Raw genomic sequence first — 21,651 nt, forward strand, 5'->3', positions numbered from 1 at the left:
CCAGCTGGCTTTGAGCACTGAGGGTCAACATCTGGAGGCATGTGGTCACAGAAATATCTCAGTTAAAGGATGCAAGTCGCCTGCAGAAAAAAAAGCTATGAAGTGAGCTATGATATAGAGTGAACACAAAAGAGGAAGTATGTGTAAAAAGACTGGATTAAATAAATATATTGGAGGAAATTGAAACGTATGTTTTGTTTAAGTTTAGTTCATGCACACATGGGGAGTGAGGAACCTTTGGGAAGACGGAAGGAGAAGGAAAGAATTGGCTTGAATGGTGCAGCAGGGTAATCCCACAATGCACTGTAATTTGCTTGAGCAATGAGAGCTGTGAGAGCTCCATGGTGGGAGTTTAGTTTAGTTTAAACAAACTCCGGCCAATAGTGAACCGCAAGAGCGGGATACCAAAACCATGGTTAAACACTTAGTCAAATGACACACGCAATCTTGTTACAGCTCGTAGGAGAAGTTGAGTCACATGCTTAAGGGGGGGGGGGGGGCACTTCAATCAAAACACTTCATATTATTATAAGCATGGATCCTCTCTAACATAATGGAGTCATTACAATGTGACCTACTCTGAGGAATTAATCATTTAACAAACTGAACTTTTCCCTGGAAAATCAACCATCTTGATTAATGATAGAATTAAAGCAGCATCTCATTTAGCTGACTTGAAAGTGCTCAATTTTGGCAACATAAATAAATAGTTGGATTGAATTAAGATGCAATTCATGGAACAACTGTAATTCAAATGTCTAATACTTATTAAGCAAAGGTGAATCCCCGAAAAACAGGTTACAAACATTGTTTCACAACTGTAATGAGAATGCTAAATTCCAACTCAGAGATTCAAAATCAGAGAATAGCATCTCTTTAGCGCCTTGCCTATTTCAATGAAGTAATGTGAATGATGTAATAGAGTCAGTTGTTCTCAAGCTACTTTGCATATGTTGTTTCTGCATTATTTAATCTTTAAATCAATAATTCTGTATTTCTGCATCATTTTAATTTCATTGTCATTCATAATGCTTCTTGGGATTGTGGATCTTTCCTTAATTTAAGCCACGATACAGTCTTGCACTTTATTATTATTATTTTAACAATTTTCAAATACTTTTTACTTCAGTTAAATATTTGTAATGTTTATTTGAAGGTTGGTTTAGTTCATACAGCTTATAACTCTTTAACCAAGACAAACTTTTGAAACCTTGAATGGGAAAAATGAATAGGAAAATACTTCTAGAACCATTTCCCAATTCCACTTAATGAAAATTTGCACTTGTAAATGTAAAGAGAACCAAAAAATTGCACAGCTATTTTGATGACACAGTCCCAATGGACACAGTTAAAGTCAGCAGTCGTTATGTTTGAGCAGGACAATAGTCTTTTTCTCCAATTTGAGAAGTTGTGCATTGGTCACTATCAAGACCAAAGGCCACCCGCTGAGAAATGTGAACGTTTGCACCGACTCCCTTTGATTCTCCAAAGACTAATTAAAGGTCACAACTAAAAATCGTCCGGCCTTATACACAAACATGAGCAAATGAGTAGGCTAATGAATATGTATTGTCAGATCTGCACCTGCACCAGCCAAGACATTGGTTAAAACGCCTCATCAAATGACGGTTTACAAATTCGTCTCTCCTCTGTTTAACTTGGCCAGGATGTGAGCGCAGCCCAACCGTCTAACAGACCACACTGTATTTACAATACACAAGTAGATGACTCAGTGGAACTGTCAACACACTGTACACTTAAATAAGGAATATTCTATGAATATGTTTTACTCTATTTTCCCATTGAGGTCATCTTTCCCCGTTGAGGGCAAGCCCAAGTTCTCAAAGGAATTCACTGTTCTGAAGGTCTGTCCAGCACAAATCGCTGGTTAGGGAGAACGAGGGTACATTACGTAACAGGTTATGCTGACTATAAAACTTATCGTGTTATCGGCAGTTATCGTGAATTGCACCATATGCCAATTGCAATATCACGTATCTGGTTTTAAAAAGCAGACTAAATGCTATCTTAAGCGAAATGTCATTGTAAACTATGATTGGGCTGCTGCGCCTTGGTTTTATTAAAAGCAGATCTGCACAGTAAGTGCGGGTGCACTAAAAGGATGATATTCTTTTTCTAAACCTGTGGTTTTGTTTGAAAGGAAATTGGTTCTGCTGCTAATTCCAAGATTTCAAAGGAACTCTGGATTCAAACACAGGGCTTCATGACTCTGTGATGAGAGGTCCGATGATACGGGTTTCTTACACCTTCATTAATCAGTTTTTAGTTAGACACAAGCAGGAATATCAAATTTCAGAAGAAAGAGTTATTGTGAGCTCTTTAGAATGACAGAATGTGTCCAGTTTTCCATTTAATGACTAATGGAGTTTTATGGAAGCCCATTTTCACCACATAAGAAAACAATCATGCTTTGGTAAATCATAATTATGACATAAGCCATAATTATGAGATTAAGAAGGGATAATTATGACAGTTGAGTTTGAAAGAGTTGGTCATAATTATTACTTAATCTCACAATTGTTTTATGTCTCATACTTTATCTCATAATTTAGTCTTTTTATGTCATAATTATGTTATCGGTTTAAAGTTTTATGTATGACTATCTCATAGTTTTATTTTTTCATGTTAGAAATTCTACTTCTGTAATAACTGTTCTTATGACAGTTTTGACTTTCAAGTTATAATTATGACTTTATCTCGTAATTTTGACTTTTCATGTTATCATTTCTACTTCTGTAATAACTGTTCTTATGACAAATTTGTCTTTCATGTCAATTGATTTTTTGTTTCCTAATTTTAACAGATGTCACAAGTTTTTCATGTCACAATTATGATGTCTCATAATTGACTCATAATTCTACAACATTGTTAATTCGATTTTTATCTCATTATTTTGAAAGTTTAGTCATTTAAATTTTTTTGGCAATCATGACTTTAATCTTAATTTAGTACACTCTTAAAAATAAAGGTGCTTCAAAAGTTTCTTCAAGCGATGCCATAGAAGAACCATTTTTGGTTGCACAAAGAACCATTCAGTCAAAGGTATTTTAAAGAACCATCTCTTCCTACCTTTTTATAATCTGAAGAACCTTCTTTCACCACAAAGAACCTTTTGTGAAACAGAAAGGTTCTTCAGATGTTAAAGGTTCTTTATGGAACCATTTAGACAAAAAGGTTCTTCTATGCCATCGTGAAGCACCTTTATTTTTAAGAGTGTATCTCATATTTTGGACTTTTAATCTCATAATTACAATTTAATATCTCATAATTTTCATTTATGTCATAATTATGACTTTTTATTTTCATGTGGTACGAATTAGCTTCCAAAAACAGCTGATGAGTTTACAAAACAGTATTGAAATGTGATCATGTATAGGTTATCCTGTAGCAGAATTGTTCAGCAAGATCTTGATGTGGAGTAAGTAGTTTTTCATTTGTGTGCTTGTAACTGGAGGGAAGTATGGAATCATTCTTGCAGTGTTAGTCATCCAGTACCTCTGAGACAAACCAGACTCAGTCCCCCCTCATTCAGACCCCCATCCCCCTTTTTCCTCTATCCCTTTCTCTCCTTTTTAAGGAAATATACAAGCGTTGCCAAGAAACAAAGAACAAGAAAAAAAAAACCACAAACCCATTGCTGTTTCACAAGTTCTGCCTGATTATTCTGCAGAAGTTGGGCAGAAATAGTGCTTCCTCAACATCAGAATTGTTTTCAGTCAGAATTTTTCCAGAGAAACAATTAAGCTGATCAGATGAGGGAGTCAAAGCTTGGATGCAAGCTAGTACTAAAAACAGGGAGATGCAGATCCTAAAATCCAGACATAGACATTTAATTAAGGAAAAGAAGGTGATTTCAGTCCTAACTGCGGAACAGGTTTGTTTTAATCTGCTATTCTAAGTAATGATCTGGACTATAGAATTTATAGAGTTCAAGGTCAGCGATGGCTCTGAAGCAGATCAATGTGCATACATATTTTTGACTGTGTTTGGACTTGATATACAGTACATACGCCGCACACGAAGTGTTTAAAAGTCAAAGGGTAGCAAAAAAGGATAAAATCCAGCTGGAAGCTGTTGTTATTCATGTGCGTGTGTGAGGGAGAGAGAGAGAGAGTGCATACACATCTGTAAGAGTGTGACCACGGAAATATCTGTACATGTGTGTTGTTTGTTGTGTGTACGCAGTCGTGTGTGTTACTGTCTGAGCCTCTGATTTGTTAACAAATAACAGACCTACTAAGTAGACGACCTGTCCAATTTTCATGATCACTTTGGCATCAGTTTCACATTTATTTTGTTTAAATGCTGAAATAAAACAGCTCCATTTGAACTGATTTTAATGGCCCTGTTTTATTCCACACAAAACAGACAATAAAAAAAGAACGCATTTAAGGATCTTCATGCTGGAGCAACCATCACAATATACACACTTTTACATATGTATGACTTAATAGGATTTTTTTTATTATTTTTTTTTTACCTTGAAATATCAAACATTCTGATGGTACACTGTCTGCTTAAAAGCAGAATGGCTTCTGTTTCTTTCTCACGCTCCCCGCCAAACATCTGTTTTGGGTGTTGTTTGGTGAGCGAGTACGTAATTATGAAAATGGCGGATTGATTTACTGCAGCAAAAAATGTACATGCACAGATATGCATTGCAATTATGACAGTGATATATTTACCATAGTGAATTACACTCACTTACTGTAGGGGGCTTCAAAGTCGCAGAAAAAGGCCTACACAAAACTACATACATTTGCTTTAAATTGAGCTTTTTTTCAGTATAACCAACAAACTGTACTTCAATGCATGAAGTAAGACTTTGGGTTAATGATTGGAACAAACTTAAATGTTTAGCACATGCTGCACTGAATGATACCTCAATGTTCCCTGAACATTCAAAATGTCGAGTTTTTTTTACAAATGTTTGCTTTTATGTGTTATACATGAACATTCAGTGCATTTTATCACTTTTGCAGACATTATAGGAATGTTAATTAGCTGAGTGTTACTGAAATATAAAAAAAAACTTTGCATGAAGAATGTATAAATCATGTTTTTGTGCATATTTTGTGAATATTATTATTAATAACCAGATAACTTTAAATGAAGGTTCTATTAACGTTACTGAAAGAATGTTTGTTCTTAATTTGAGAGAACCTCGCAAGAACGTTATCCACTGTTTTGAGAACATTTTCTTTCAGCAGCATCATGGTATTGAATCGCATTTCCAGTATATTGTAGCCCACAAATAATTTATTACAGCATCTAAGTATGTGTCTTTAATGGCTTATTAATCTGGGTTCATGGGGATATTAGTGCAAGTTTTATGAAATTCTGTGGAACTTTGGAAAGGATGTGGAAGACATCTTTTCTCTCTCACATTCTTTTTTACCTCTCTCTCTCTCCAAATGGGGGATATCCCAAATCCAGCCACCCCGTTTCTCCCCACCCAGGAGTACAGGACACATATGGCATAGGCTACAGGCAGAATGAAGAGATGATCAGTCATTTCCTCTGCTCAGGTGGTGCCATATGATTGCTTTTGAGGTTTAGTTGTTTCATGCACTTTTTTTGTAGTATGAATGCTGGCATACAGTTCAGCAGGAGTGAGTTAAGTGTGCTGGGCATGCACACACTCATGTTTATGGGAGAGTTTACTGGAATATGAATGTTTATGTAGATATCTTTTGGTGAAGGTGACTCAGTGGAGTAACTTCTTCAGTTGTGAATAGTGCACACTCTGACAGATGCCTACAATTGGAAATACTTTGTTATGCTGGTCCATGTAATCGACTATGGAAACGACCGTAACTAGACATGACTTACATTTTTTTTTTTTGTTTAACTTGGTGAAGCTATGACGCCTCTTGAGAACATTTCCAGGTCATATTTCAACCTAAAATAACAAAAAACAAATAAGAAAGTATATCTTGCATATGAAAATTAAGCCCATTTTTATAGGCTAATCATTAAAATGCTTTCAGACATTATTTCATGATAATTAAGCACAAATTCATATTAGCCTACTGTAATGCAAAATGATCTCATTCTTATTACGTAACGTGAAAAAATCATGATGATGATGATTCAAATGAAGTATTTATACTTTGCAAACAATAGGAATTACAACAACAGTAGGATAGGCTATAGGCCTACACACACACACACACACACAGAGTATTTAACGTCTTTACTAATAACATCTGGCAGTGATTTTCACATGCATTCTGTAGAAAACTGGAACTCGAAGAAGATGCCATAGCTCTTGTTTTCTTTGGAAATGAACAATTGTCATGCGGAAAGATGCTATTCATGTGCATTTCATTAGAGCACTTCCACAGAAGAAAGCCATGTGAGAGTTCCTTTTAATTCAGCACACGGTTTTTCTTTTTTCTTCAAAAAATAAATACAATTCAATAAGATGTCCTGACTCTGGACTTCGTGAACATGTGTGGGTGATCCATATAACCCCCCCCCCCGTCCCCCCCTCCCCTCCCCTCCCCTCCCCTCTTATCACCAGATATCCATCAAAAAGTCGTGGGGAGTGTAGTCCATCAGTGTGGATGCACAGCGCCGCCATGCGGACAGAAGAGGCAGTGCACAGATGCTCCGGTCCGTTAGCGCTGATGAAGGAGGGACGAGAGACTTCTGTTCAAGCTGGGAGAAGCGCAGAGGAAACTTCTCCTGCAGCTTGACTCTTCACTCACTCCCTTATTTTGGACTTTATTCTAATTTTTGCTTTACCCAGTTCGGAATATATGCTTGGTAACCTCAAACATAAATCAGCACTCGAAAAATTCTTCAGATTTCCTGATCTTGGGTGGGTAAGTGATGTCTGACTTTTATATAACTTTACAGTGCGTCTCTGTTTCTGAAGAGTGGACGTTTGGAAATGCTCAGGCACTTAAACTATCACATAGCTGCACGTTCGGCTGTTCAGTGAACTGTAAATAGTCGAAAAACGATTTAGTGAAAAGAATAAACGGGTTTGCATGCTTTATTATTTGTGATTTCAAAACCCAAAGTGTGTTGCATGTACTTTAATCAAGGTATTTAATCACATATGCGTGCTGCTGCACTTTTTGACTGATTGTAAACTCTTTTGGGATATTTTGAGTTTAGAATATGGCTATATATTTTCATACTGTATATTGCATATCATATACTATCTAATGGGCCTGAAATACAGTAGCCTACCTGGAGTTGTGGTGTAATCAGTATGATAAACAAACAACCTTGATACCTAATGCAATAAAATGTAAAATAACTAAACATTTTTTTTTTTAAGTTTTTTTTAAATATTTAGTAATATGTGCATTATAATTATTTAGTAACACCTGTGCTGATTGAATGTAAGGCGTTTGTGGCAAAAGGCCATATTTCTGATTTGTTGCAGTATTTATTTAATTGCTTGCATATATCAGATCAGCTAATTTTTATAAACATGAAGGCATAGCTGAGTTAATTGTTTCAAATACAAAATTCTGGTAAAACCGTACTAATTGTTGAGGATTGTTTCAGATGAATCAGCTAGTTTAATTGAAGTTGCTTTGACAGTTCAGTAATGAGTTAAATGTTAGTATGATTTGGCATCAGACAAACTGACATCAGGACCAAAGATAATATGACCGCCGATTATTTGAGCTGATTATCGATTTACTTATCTGTCTCCTCTGAGACAAAAGTTATTTTACTTTAGGGGACGGCTGGGGCCTCAGAAAGTCACCTTGAGTCACTTTTTTTTCATTGGACACATTTGATATGCTAAACTGTGCATAAAAATGAAAATCCCCAGCAATCTGTCTATATACAGTAATCATGAGGGCTGTGATTGGTCCATCTTGACCAATGATGTGAAAAGTAACAACAACTGTATGGTGCATCTAGCAGCAGTCTGTACAATAATTCACACATGAATAATGACATTGAAAAACTTTATTAATTCCATTGATACTACACAGTGAAAAGTAAATTATTATTATTATTATAGAGATTGACACTGTATCTGAACAATTAGAAACAATTTCCGGGCAGGTAAGCCACATCTTTCTGTCTAGATAATAGAGCGACTGCCCATTTTCCATCCAGTTGCCTTCATCCCGGAAGTACAAGTAGTGGTTCACAACCCATTCACTTTTTTTTCAGAGAGATTTAAAAACATTTGAGAAAGGCTTTAGAGGTAATAAGATGTGAACCAATCCAACCAGCTATGAGGTGAATGACATTACAAACTTTGATTTGATTAGAAGAATGGTTGTCTGACTCGTCGAGCATGCAAACGCTCATCTTTGTGGTTATTATATTTAGCATTTATTTAGCAAAGTGTTAGCAACTTGCATAAAAAAATAAAATCTTCAAAACTGAAGTTTGAAATAGAACTGTGTAATTTATGCTGTAGGACAAATTAATTAACGTGACTACAAAATTATTATAGCTAATTTCCAGATTGACATAAAAAAAAACTGTATTATAGATATGCCTAAATATCAATAGAATTAGTTTGTATGACGTATACTGTATAGTAAGGTTTTGTGGCATTCAGAATTGAATTTGTGGTGAATATGAATTGAGGAGGCAAACACGAGCTAGAACTGATATTTAAATTTGAACTCAAGGAAGTGTAAAATAATAATAATGAAGGCACTACAGACAGATTTATGGACCAAAGTGGCATAACACTTCATTTCCCAGAATGCCATTGCCTTGAATTCCTATCTTTCAATGTTCAGTTCATCTGCTTATGGGTGTGGCCAATTCAATAATAATTTGTGATCTTAATGAAATATGGTCTTATATCAATCTTTTTATCAGTTTAGCAGTTTCTATGCTTCTTGTTAGATTGATAATGCAACTGGCTGATGCAAAAGATTTTGTGATTTCTGTGAAACTCAATTTATGCAGTTTTACTGATAATAATTTTATGATTGTGCATTAGAGTGATTTAAATAGTCACATTCCCCAAATTCTGGCACCGGAGAGACATGCAAAATTCCTGATGTTTTGTAAATGTAATTTGCCTGCTAGAATATAACAGATGTCCACAGATGGGTACAGATTCTGAGCGTGTTGTGAGGTGATCATGGTCAACACATCCTGTTTGTTTGTGTGTTTAGGAAGGAGAATAAGGATGATGAGACTAACGATCCTCCTCCTGTTGTTTGTGGGTGTTCACACACAGGGTCAGACTCCCTGCACAAGTGAGGAAATGCTTACTTCACTAACTGATTATTCTGTAGTATTCTATGAATGCATTGTTCATTACACGTGTTTTATTTAAAAATATGGATGGATGTATTCAACTGATCAAACGTGACAGTAAAAACATTCATGATGTTACAAAAGATATTATATATAAAAAAAGATATTTATATTTCAAATAAATGCTGTTATTGTGGACTTTATATATACAAAAAAAAAGGTTTTCACAAAAATATTAAACAACACAAGATTGATAATATTAAGAAATGTTTCTTGAGCATCAAATCAGCATATTAGAATGATTTCTGAAGGATCATGTGACACTAAAGACTAGATTAATGATGCTCAAATATCAGCTTTGCCGTCACAAGAATAAAATAAATCGATAAAAAAAATCACACATTCACACATTTTCTTACCCTATTAAAATGTCTTTATTGTCGCTTACGACCAATTTAATGCATCCTTACTGAAAGGTAGTGTATTATTTTAAGAAATATAAAGATTCTTTAATATTATTTTATGTTGTTTTAGTTTAGCTTTAGTGTTGAGAATTTGCTGTATGTCTTCTCTCTCTCTCTGCAGAAACAACCGAATGCCCAATCGACTTGTACTTTGTCATCGACACATCTGAGACCATAGCTCTGCAAGAGAACCCACCTGGTAGCTTGGTAAACAGCATCAAAGATTTCACTGCCGCTTTTGCTAATAAACTAAAAGACTTTAAGTACAAAGATTTAGTTGACATCAGCTGGTCTGTAGGAGGTCTTCACTTCTCCCAGCGGCAGGAGATCATCAGTGCCATCACCAGTAAAGATGTGTTCATCACTAAGCTCCTAAAAATAAATTACCTGGGCAAGGGCACGTACATTGACTGCGCCATCACCAACATGACCCAGCAACTGGTCCGCTCGCCGTCCAAACCCAATGCCAAACGTTTTGCGGTGGTCATCACTGATGGTCACGTGACAGGAAGCCCATGTGGTGGGATAAAAGTGGCGGCAGAACGAGCACGTGACCAATTCATTAAGATCTTCGCTGTCGCATCATCCAGGAACCTAGAGGAGACGGGACTCAGGGAGATCGCTAACTCACCTGCTGGAGTTTATCGTAACACATATATGGCGGTTAATCTCACGGGAGTGCGGCCACTCATAATGCAATCAACAATCGATCGAATTTATGACACAATGGTAATCCAATGCCTTTAATACTTTTCTTTTGGATATGCAGTGGCATAATACCCTAAAATTAAGATATTGGATGATTTTCAGATGTTTTTAATGACGAAGACACTATTTAGTACTTCATTCATATTTGTTGTGAGCTAAAGGGTATTATAATAATCTTTCTTTGGTCTTTTTCTTTATTACAGCTTCATCTGGCTTATCAAGAGGTGAGATCCATATCAGTGTACTGCCATCCATTGATTTCAACATGTTGCACCACTTTCCTCAGAGCTATATACTCCTAAAATGTACTGCGCCTATCCATTGTGGTGTTCCACAGGGATCCATTCTTGGCCCTCTTTTGTTTTCCCTCTACATGCTCCCTTTGGGCGCAATACTCCAGAAACATAACATAAATCATCATTGTTTCGCTGACGATCTCCAGCTATATCTTCCAATCAAACCAGGGAAATGACTCTTCATTAGATCATCTTTTTTATGCCTTAATGAAGTCAGGACCTTGATGACAAATAAGCTGCTGCTACTAGCAACTCGTCTCCATTAAAACACAGTTTGGTTTCTTAAGTAATAACCTACTCAATAATGCAAAAAATCCATTTTGATCCTTGTCTCCAATTTGATAAGTATGTAAATGCAGTTGTAAAGAGTAGCTTTTTCATTTCAGATCGGTGGCAAAAGTGAAAGACCTTCTTTCTGGTAAAAAACTTGAAATCATAATTCATGCACTAATTTCCTTTTAATTCGATTACTGTGACTCTTTGTACTTTGGCCTATGTCAGTCTACACTGTCTCGGTTACAGATGGTTCAAAATGCAGCAGCCAGATTGTTAATAGAAACTAAGAAAAGGGATCATATCTCCCCTGTTCTTGACTCATTGGCTCCCTATAAAATTTAAGTCCTACTTTTTGCATATAAGGCATTGCATAATTCTGCCCTGGATTATATTTGTGATCTTCCTAGTCCATATACAGTCTCTAGGTCATTAAGAACTTGTGATCAGTTACTTTTATCTTAACATTAGGATTTAAAATGATTTTTAAAAGGATTTTAAAACTATAAAACTGACCAGAGGCTGTCTGACGCTGATTACTCTGCAGAGGTGCAATGTGGCAAGGGGGACAGCTGTCCCTGATATTCCCTGATTTTATTACATTTTAATGAATGTCTGACGGCGTTGACAAAAAGTAGGGACACAGTTTTGAAACCGTATGAAACACGCATTTGTCATTGAAAAACAACCTTGCTTTGATATGAGGTATTATTAAGTGTTGCCTTTGATAAAACAAGCTCTTTTTCATAATTAAAAAACATTTTTGTCTGTGTTATAGCATATGAATGATTGAACCCTTCTCTGTGGACACACTGTTTTAGATGTAGTGAGAAGACAATAAGTGTCATAGATTTGATTTAATAATTAAAAAATTAAGCTGAAGGGAATAATTGTGTTAAATACATTAATCCCCCATAACATTTACAATTGAAAATATTTTATTTTCTATACCTAATAGCAGTTACAATTGCTGGACATGTTTTGTCCCATGTCTCAAGAATAAGTTTTTTTTTTTTTATGCTTCTCCCCTCTTTTTTGATTTATTTTATTGTAAGCACTTTGGGTCAACTATGGTTATATGGTAAAACTTGTGCTCTATAAGTGTAATTTGTCTTGCCTTGCCTAAATACGAAAGGAGGTTTTGTCAGCAATGAAACAGAATAACCATTTTTCCACCTTTCAGTGAATAGTTCTTCAAAGAACCATTATTTTTCTCAGTGTGAACAACATTTTTAAAGTCTGAAGGACCTTACATTACAATGTTTTCTAATTCAATTTCATCATTATGTTCCAGTGCTACTCTACGAAATGTTTGGAGACTCCAGGACCTCCAGGTCCACCAGGAACCAGGGGACAGAAAGTGAGAATCTTAAAAAGCTAAATTGGGTTTAAAAAGACAGGACTGACTGAAATCTTAACTATCAAGTAATTTCACTCTCATTTTCTTTCTGCTTAACACTTAATCTAACGTCTTGATTATTACAGGGAGCTAAAGGAGATAATGGCAACCCCGGTACAAGAGGTCAAATAGGACGTCCTGTGAGTACAAACCAGTTCTATTGAATGCATTTGGTAAAACACTGCATTTCAACCAAAGACTATACTAAATCTAATGCGTATTCGGCTCTCACACCAGTACTATCTGTATTAACTCATGTCGAAACCTACAGGGAGATCCAGGTATTGAGGGACCCATTGGACATCCTGGACCTAAAGTAAGTTCTTCACATTGCTCAGGTGCGATTAAATGCCTAATCATAAACCAATACAGTATGTATTGATCAGACCAATTATTCTGCATATGTTTGGCTATTTTAAGATTATCAGCGTTAACTGATTTAGCTTGGCTGATTACTAGAAGGGAGCACTATATAATTTAATTTTTTTTTGTGATTTTTAACTAAATATTGTGTTAAATGCTCGGTTCACTTGAAGCATTTCATTTCAGTTTCTGAGTACATCTAATTAGACTTATTGCACTTGATTCGTCCAGATTACTGTTCGTAACCACTCTCCTGTTTATTCTCATTTAGGGAGAGCCTGGTCTCAGAGGTGAAAAGGTATGATTTTCCCAATGTTATCTGTAAGATCTAATAAATATGGTTGACTTATTGGTAATGCACCAAAAACGTTACATGTAAATTATCTGTTTTTAGGGAGAAATTGGAGCACAAGGGAAGAAGGTAAGTTCCTTAGACTGTTTACTTATCATTTTATATTTCTTCCAGAATCTTTCATGCTGCATCTATTTTGAAATATTTATAAAACATTTTTTTTTTCTTTGTCTAACAGGGTGTTGCAGGAATATCGGGCCGAAATGGAACAGATGGGCAGAAGGTAAGTAATAGTAAATGTGGGATAGTGAAGTTTGGGTAGCAATAAAAATACAAAAATTTAATAAAAATAACTATTTTTTAACAGGGAAAAATTGGCAGGATCGGCGCTCCTGGCTGCAAAGGTGACCCTGGCGACAAGGTGCAAGTCTTTTCCTTTGGGGTAACAGATACTGGTATTATGCATGTCCATTAACAGATGAATGTGTCTTTTACAGGGTCCTGATGGCTATCCTGGAGATGTCGGAGAACCTGGTCTTCAAGGGGCTCTGGGAGAAAAGGTACCTGAGAAATTGCAGTAAACAGTGAGAAACAGTGCGTAAAAGCCATTAATTAGGCATTGTGGTTTGAGGTGTCATGGTTTCTCACTTTCATCTCAGGGTGATCCAGGTCGTCCAGGAAGACCAGGTCCACTTGGGCCAGCTGGAGATCCTGGACCCAAAGTAAGATTTCATAATTACAGAGATTAAACTAACATTAGTTATCAATCATATTTTAATGTAGACACCCCCTACAGGGAGAGAGAGGAAGTGGCGGATCACCTGGAATTCCTGGCCAGAAAGGATCTGCTGTATGTATTTGTTTTAATTATGGTCATTATTGTTATCTTACCAATGTAAATTAGAGATGGTGTTAAAGAGAACTTTGTTTTGTTTTATAGGGTACAGCTGGAGGACCTGGACCTAAAGGCGACCCTGTGAGGAATTCTTTTTCTCTTATATTCCCCTTGTAAAACTACAGTAGGCTGACTTTTGGTGATATTTACCATTGTCTTTTTAGGGAAGGCGAGGAGACTTTGGGCCTAAAGGTAGCACAGGAAGTAATGGGCCAAAAGGAGAAAAGGTCAGTGTTGGGTTCACTGAAAATTATAACTTTACAAAGTATTGGTTCTCAGTTATCAGTTAAAAAATGTACTTAGTAAGTGGCTCTTATTGTATTGTAAACTCAGATTGCGTGAGGGGAGACTATGTTATTTAATTTAACAATTATTTTAACCATGCCCTGATTGATTAAAATATTTATAACGTTTGACAGGGTGAACCAGGTTCTGAGGGATCCAGGGGTCTTTCGGGCGAAGTTGGCAACAAAGGATCCAAGGTAAGAGTCACTGATTTGGCTGCTTAAAAACAGGTCATTGTTGAAAATGGATTTTATTGGTTTTATGGTAAATATAACTAAAAACAAATATTTTTCTGGCTTTCGTTACTAACTTTTAGGGTGATAACGGACTTCCAGGACCAAGAGGCCCACCAGGAGCTTCTGGAGAACCAGGCAGAAATGTAAAAATGAACAAATTTTGCTAAATGCCATATTTTCCAGTCATTTCACAGTACACACTGGCTGAAAATCTCCAAAACCAAAAACAGCTGCCTTTTTGTCTCACTGCTTACGTCAGATGATGAACTTATTTAGCTGGATGAATAGCCAGCAAAGAACATGTTATATCTCTTATAGGGTTCCCAAGGTGACGCAGGTGATTCTGGCCCTAGAGGTGATCCTGGCTCTTCAGGACCAAAGGTACATCACACACAACAAATCTGATGGTTTCAGAATCAATGCTTGCATGTCTGTTGTAAATACAAGATGCTGATTCTTTTGCCTTAGGGTGATTCTGGCAGACCTGGATTCAGCTATCCTGGACCAAGGGGACCTACGGTACCGTAATGAGTTAAATTTGTTCTTGTACTAAAAAGAAATTTCAATTTTCAGAGCTTTAGATCACATCATATTTTATATTTTACAAATAAATATAATAAATATGTGTTTAACAGGGTGACAGGGGTGATAAAGGTACACCTGGTCCCAGGGGAAGTAGAGGAGACTGTGGACCAAAGGGCGACCCAGGTCAAAAGGGAACTCCTGGAGAGTCGGTCAGCAAATTGACTCAGTTTTGTTGCATGTTTGCTGTTCAGAAGCATTTTTTATAAAATCAAAATAAAATGCCATTTACAACCAGTTTTACTTTCATAATGTGATAATATTTTTTCATTGTGTTTCAGGGAGAGCCCGGGCATTCAGGAGAACCTGGACCAAGGGGGCCTAGAGGAGACCCAGGAAGAGATGCAAGTTTGATTTTTTAGTGCATATTACTGTTTAAATGATGTTTGGGTAGGGTTGGGTGATAAACGATATCATATCAAGATCGCAATCAAATTTATGTGTAACGATGATACGCTCTTGATATGGATTCATCTAAGAGTCTATCACACAGCAGAAATAAGAGCAACAACAGTCAATCATGTTGATAATAAGCCTGCTTGTTCTCTTTCATCTAGTATATACATTTTCAGTCTTCAGTCTCAATATATGATATGGTAAATGAATATCATTATATAGTTGACATGGAAAAAAACATTTGTTGATATGGAAACAACAGCCCTATATTTGGGATATATTTTATTTTTTTGTCCATAGAAAAGTCCTTAAACAACAGTAAACATTAAATCAAGTTCTGAATGTTTGGCAGTGTGATTTAAGTGATTTTTTTATGAAATTATTTCAAATTGTGTACTTAACAGGGTGACCCCGGACCAGAGGGAGACCCTGGCCTTACTGTAAGCATTAAGTTATTAAATTGCTCAAAATTACTTAATGGAAAAATGTTGTATATATAATTTCTTTTTTTTTATCTTTCAGGAATGTGATGTCATGAACTACATCAGAGAGACCTGTGGATGCTGTGGTAAGATTCTCATGCGGTAAATTTTCAATAAAAATAAATGTATTGCTGCAGTATATTCAGTAAACATTCTTGTCTTTTTCAGATTGTGAAAAGAGATGTGGTGCCCTGGATATTGTGTTTGTGATTGACAGCTCTGAAAGTGTGGGGTTGACCAACTTCACCCTAGAGAAGAACTTCGTGATCAACACCATCAACAGACTAGGCTCAATAGCAAAAGATCCCAGTTCTGAAACAGGTAAAAAGACATTGAAGGGCCAACGTTTGCATGGGCAAGCACCATTCATATTTACTGTAGAAAATGTCAAATTGTTGTACAAATTTTTTTTTTTTTTTTTTTAAGTTTGTTCTGGAATCTCTTTGGGAAAATAAAATCTAAATTAGCTTTAAATACTTTAAGTAGCAATGCAGAAGTGGTTTGATGTAATCTAACAAAATCTGTGTTTGCTAAATATCTCAGGGACTCGAGTCGGCGTTGTCCAGTACAGTCACAATGGAACATTCCAGGCCATTCGCCTCAACGACTCCAAGATCGACTCAATGTCTGCCTTCAAAGACGCCGTGAAGAAGCTTGAGTGGATCGCTGGAGGAACGTGGACGCCTTCTGCCCTGAAGTTCGCCTACGATAACCTGATTCGTGATAGCCGTCGTTCGAAGGCTAACGTGACAGTGGTTGTGATCACAGATGGCCGGTACGACCCCCGTGATGACGACAAACTGCTCAATTACCTCTGCGCAGACACCAGCATTGATGTGAATGCCATTGGTATTGGTGACATGTTTGACCAGCCGGAGGAGAACGAAAGCCTCAAGTCCATTGCTTGCAGAAAAGATGGAAGAGTCATGGGAATGAGGCGTTTCGCTGATCTGGTCGCAGAGGATTTCATCGATAGGATTGAGACTGTACTTTGTCCAGGTGAGTCCTGCCCTGACTTTACTGTTTTTAGCTTGCTGTCTTGAAATCCAGAAATAATTAGCTTTTAATGACTTTTATTTTCTTTATTTGTTTTAGATCCAGTGATCGTTTGCCCTGATCTTCCATGTAAAAGTGGTACGTGTTGTTGTTCATATACACAAAAATGTGTATGATTAACTCTGTGTATGGTTAACTTAATGTATACAGTAAAATTCATATATTTATTATTTGTATTATTTTCTTTACATTTTTCTTTTTTCACAGGTTTAAATGGATTTAAATAGGGGGAAATACTCTATACAATGCATACAATCAGTGTTATTTTTGTATTATTTATATACAATTATAGCATTCATTCGTATTTTGAATTAGCTTTTATTATTATGTTTTTTTGTGGTGTTTTTAGCCATGTCTTTTTATTCGTTTTTGTGTTTTTTAATATTTCTATTAAGCTTTAATTTATTTTTAAGTTTTTGTTTTAGTCATTTTAGTACTTTAACAAACATATTTATTTAAGGCAACATTTTCAATTTTATTTTTTTAAGTTTTTCATCTAATTTTTATTTCGCTTGATTTCAATTACCGAAAATTATTTTTCACTTTTAGTTACCAATAAAAACACTGCATAAAATATTGTTCATGGCCAATTATTAGATGACACTAATAGTTGCTGTGTCAGCCATAACACCTAGCATGTTAATTAAAAAAAATTAAAAAATCAGGTTGTATTTGACTTATTATTAAAAGTCATAATAATAATAATGTTTTTTTTCTGCAAAATAATATAAAATCCACAGAACTGTCTAGATTTGCAAGGTAAACGATAAACATACTGTATTTATAAAAAGTCATTTTTTATACATTAATGGTTCAGTATGCATAACAAATGTTATACGTATGTTGAATTATACATCTCATATGTATATGTTATGAATATAAATCATACACTTGTTATGTGTGATATAGCAAGTCTCACAATGGAAATGTCACATTATCACAACGAAGGTGTGCAAACATATTTCCTTATGAGTGTGTCAGCAAAATGCACAATGATCAATGCAAAAGATTTCAAATCAAAAACCTAAAATCAATCAAAACAGCAACAAGGCAGAGCCAGTTGCTAGGAGGCCCCTAAAACTATTGTTTCAACACTCACTTGCAGATGATGCCCTTGCAGAGGAGTGGAAGGACAGTCCCATCCCAACCACTGTACTAAGCGTCTCAAACTTATTCAACAATCCACAAGAGGCCAAACACCCCGATACCTACACCAAGGCTGTAGCTACATTGGCTTACGCAGCCCAGATGGCTAAACTGTCCTCTGAACCTGACAAACAGAGATGGACTGATCTGTTCATTGACTCATTTAGAATGATCTATTCCGATATGATGGGAGACCCAAACAAAGCTCTTGGCTTGTGTTAGGAAGTACGGGATTGGGCATTTCCAAAAATTCAAACTGATAGCTTGACTAAAAGAATCCACTTGGCCTCACTGTAGAGTTGTTAAGTAAAAAGCTAGCTGGTCTATGCATGAATATAGTATTTGCGTTAATATTCGAATGCTGCTAATAAAGAAATAGCATGTAAAATATTTAACATCACGGCCAATTATCAACCACTTGCACTTGTTTTCTAGCCTCTGCTAAAAGCAATTCTATGCTATGAAAATGAGACGTGCCTGCGTCCCTGTAATAATTTTTTGCATTCAAATATGCAAAATGAACACGTTTTGAACAGATGAACTATTTTTTCGACACTTTGCTTGCATAGCATGCTCTCATTAGCTATTCCAGTTTAGCTTGATTCCTCAGGGCTTCTAGGATTTTGATCTTTTATAAATGCATTGGTGTTGTGAATATCAAAGATAAATGAAGGGTTAGTTTACATTAAAAAAATACAATTCTGTCATCATTTACTTACCCACGTTGTTCCAAGCCTGTATGACTTTTTTTTCTTCAATGGAACACGAAAGCAAATGTTTTAAACAGTGATCTTTTTCTAAAAACATAGAGTGACCAGGGGTTGTCAAACTCCAGAAAGGAAAGTAAAAACTCCATAAACGTGTCGTAAAGTAGTATATCGAAAATTGGAAATTCATACAGGTTTTGAATGACAGAACCAGATAACGATGACTGAATTTAATTTTCTTACTTGATCTATTCCTTTAAAGGATCTGTAAATGAATGAGCATTTCATTTCGAGACTATATTCATATCAGTTTTGCACTTTGCACATTAAGGCTGAATTCACAAGGCTGTAGCTTTGCATAGGGTTAGTGAAATATCAATGGAGCTTTTCAGTGCTGCTGTACCATGGCCGACTTTCAAATACCCACTATATTTTACACAAATAATTGGTATGATAAATTAAGGATTTTTTATGAACTGCTTTACCAATGCTATAGCATATTGTTTTATTAAAAAAAAAAAAATTCAGTATTTTTTCTGGTTGAATTTATTTTCTAAATTGCCCCCAAAAGTTAATCTGCTATTTAGGCAACAGAAAGCTTTAGAGAGTATCTGACATATCTCTATAATATCATTCATGTATTACAACGGCAATTCAGTAATACTTTTTGTAGCCTCATTATATAAATGTTAATAGCCATTTATGCTTGATGATTATCTCAGTGAATCTTTTTGAATGGAAATACATATCAATGTGAATTAGCTATGAGCATCTCGATATTGACTATCCATGAGTGAAAGAAAAATGGACTAAGAATGTTTTTCAGTCTGCCATTATAGACAATAATGAGATTTTTCTTGGTAATGCAAGATTATGTATATTTAGTAGTAAGTATTATATATGTATACTGTATATCAGAAATGTGCAATGAAAAAACGGCAAGCTCTTGGACTGCAAGAAATGCAACTTGAATTATCTCTGACCAATAAATATCTTTAGCAATGAAATGTTTATTTTCAATAGCTTTATTTGCTCTTAAATGAACCTTATCTATGTAAACTAACACATTTGTTTTGTACAATTCATTATTTTAATTCAGGAAAATTCCACTGGAATGAATCAAGCATGTCAACCAAGACAATTATTGCTGTTTTTTTTATCTTATAGAGCCAGCTGTAGCCAACTGCATCCAGCGGCCTGTTGATCTCATCTTCATGCTGGATGGCTCGGAGCGCATGGGTCAGGAGAATTTCCGCTATGCACGTGAGTTCGTGGAGAACGTCGCTAACCGCCTGACCCTCGCCCGGGGAGTCGATGATGAACGCAATGCCAGGGTGGCTCTTCTGCAGTATGGTGATGAAAACCAACATCAGTTGGCCTTCAAACTCACCAACAACTTCACCCTCATCACTGATGGCCTGGCCAGCTTGAGGTATCTGGATTCTACTTCCAATGTGGGCAGCGGTATTATCTACGCCGTCAACAATATCGTTACGAGTAGAGGCACACGATTGGCTAGACGAAATGCCGAGCTGGCGTTTGTCTTCATCACCGATGGGGTCACCAGCAACAAGAACCTGGAGGAAGGCATTAGCGCCATGCGCAGAGCAGAGGGCATTCCCACTGTGGTTGGCATGGGCAGCGACGTTGACAAGGAGATCCTAGCGAAACTTTCGCTGGGTGACCAGATGGCTATTTTTGGGGATCAGGATTTTGCTAATCTGAACAAAGCTAGCTTTTTTGAGCGATTCGTTCGGTGGATCTGTTGAGGGGTGGGGCGGGTTTTTAAAAAGGGGGATTGGTGTGTCATAGAGTTCAGCACAATGGTTAGAATAGAACTGATGCATTTTATTACACTACATCTATGCACTTATATTGTGGTAAAAATGGTTTGTTATACAGAGTTATGACTGCTTAGGATAACCTGCAACTCTTTCATTGGATTTAACTCAATGATTTCACCAGTGGGGATGGGCTTTGGGTACAGGAAGACACTGCAGTAAACCAAGAGGCCAATTTATTAGTAACACTCACACAAAGAATATGTACTGAATGTGTATTTTGACAAAGTTGCAACTGTAGTTTTTCTTTTTTTTTCTTTCTGTATTTTTATTCTGAAAGGCCTCTAGCTGATTTTTGTTTTATATATTCCTATACACAAGGTGCTAAACCAGAGTAAGACTGGACATTTTCCTGCATATCATTATCAGATGCACGTTAGTAAAAAGTGCACTAATTCAGGGGTACAAGAATTTGAGAAAAAAACACACTTGCCACATTCATTCTGTATCACTTAAAACTTAAAATCACTTTTAAAAATAAAATTATGTCGAAGAACGTTGTTAAATTTAAATTGCCATTGACTTAAAAAGGGCCAGCAGCAGCTAAAATAAATCTATGTCACCTTCCACAGCACATTTACTCTTGAGCCAACACATGCTTAGAAAACCAGTGTTTCAGATTTAACAGACGCTTCTTCACCTACACTTTAATGTATAGGATAATTATGAGACAATTACGATAATTATTAGTACCACAATCAGTCTCTTAATTCTAAGAACCAAAAAGGAGCATTTGAATATTTGACATGCTGTTGGACACTTGAAGATGAATGAAGATTTCCATGGTGCTGTCAAAAGAAAGTGTAGTACAATAAATCAAGCTGTGGTAACACAACTGAGGAGTCTGTGGTTTTTGTTTATTATGCAATATTATGTCACCAGGTTTGTTTAAAATGAATGAGAATTCTATTCAATTCTACCCTAATTCTGTTATTCTACTTTAGTATATTCTTTTTGTTCTGCTCTATTCTATTCTACTCTCCTCTACATTGTTATGTATTGTAG

The 21,651-nt window shown here is 36.0% G+C and overlaps 1 protein-coding gene across 2 annotated transcripts; it reads left to right on the forward strand.

Moving 5' to 3' along the window:
• The first annotated feature begins 6,666 nt into the window (after positions 1–6,666).
• Positions 6,667–21,480, forward strand: LOC306856678 (collagen alpha-2(VI) chain-like). 2 transcript variants are annotated; one of them, XM_079396061.1, is made up of 28 exons: positions 6,667–6,851; positions 9,141–9,224; positions 9,811–10,418; positions 10,601–10,621; positions 12,261–12,326; positions 12,452–12,505; positions 12,637–12,681; positions 13,000–13,026; positions 13,123–13,149; positions 13,259–13,303; positions 13,388–13,441; positions 13,518–13,580; positions 13,680–13,742; positions 13,817–13,870; positions 13,961–13,996; positions 14,080–14,142; positions 14,335–14,397; positions 14,517–14,579; positions 14,755–14,817; positions 14,905–14,955; positions 15,072–15,170; positions 15,300–15,362; positions 15,819–15,854; positions 15,937–15,982; positions 16,065–16,217; positions 16,440–16,895; positions 16,992–17,030; positions 19,973–21,480. In XM_079396061.1, exons 2-28 carry the CDS (start codon positions 9,155–9,157, stop codon positions 20,572–20,574), a joined length of 3,030 nt encoding a protein of 1,009 aa, XP_079252187.1. In that variant the 5' UTR covers positions 6,667–6,851; positions 9,141–9,154; the 3' UTR covers positions 20,575–21,480. The 2 variants fall into 2 exon arrangements, with proteins under 2 accessions (XP_079252187.1, XP_079252188.1); XM_079396062.1 differs by lacking the exon at positions 19,973–21,480 and adding an exon at positions 18,058–19,816.
• Positions 21,481–21,651: the final 171 nt, after the last annotated feature.

The sequence above is a fragment of the Barbus barbus genome, assembly GCF_936440315.1.
Source record: "Barbus barbus genome assembly, chromosome: 37".
NCBI lineage: Eukaryota > Metazoa > Chordata > Actinopteri > Cypriniformes > Cyprinidae > Barbus > Barbus barbus.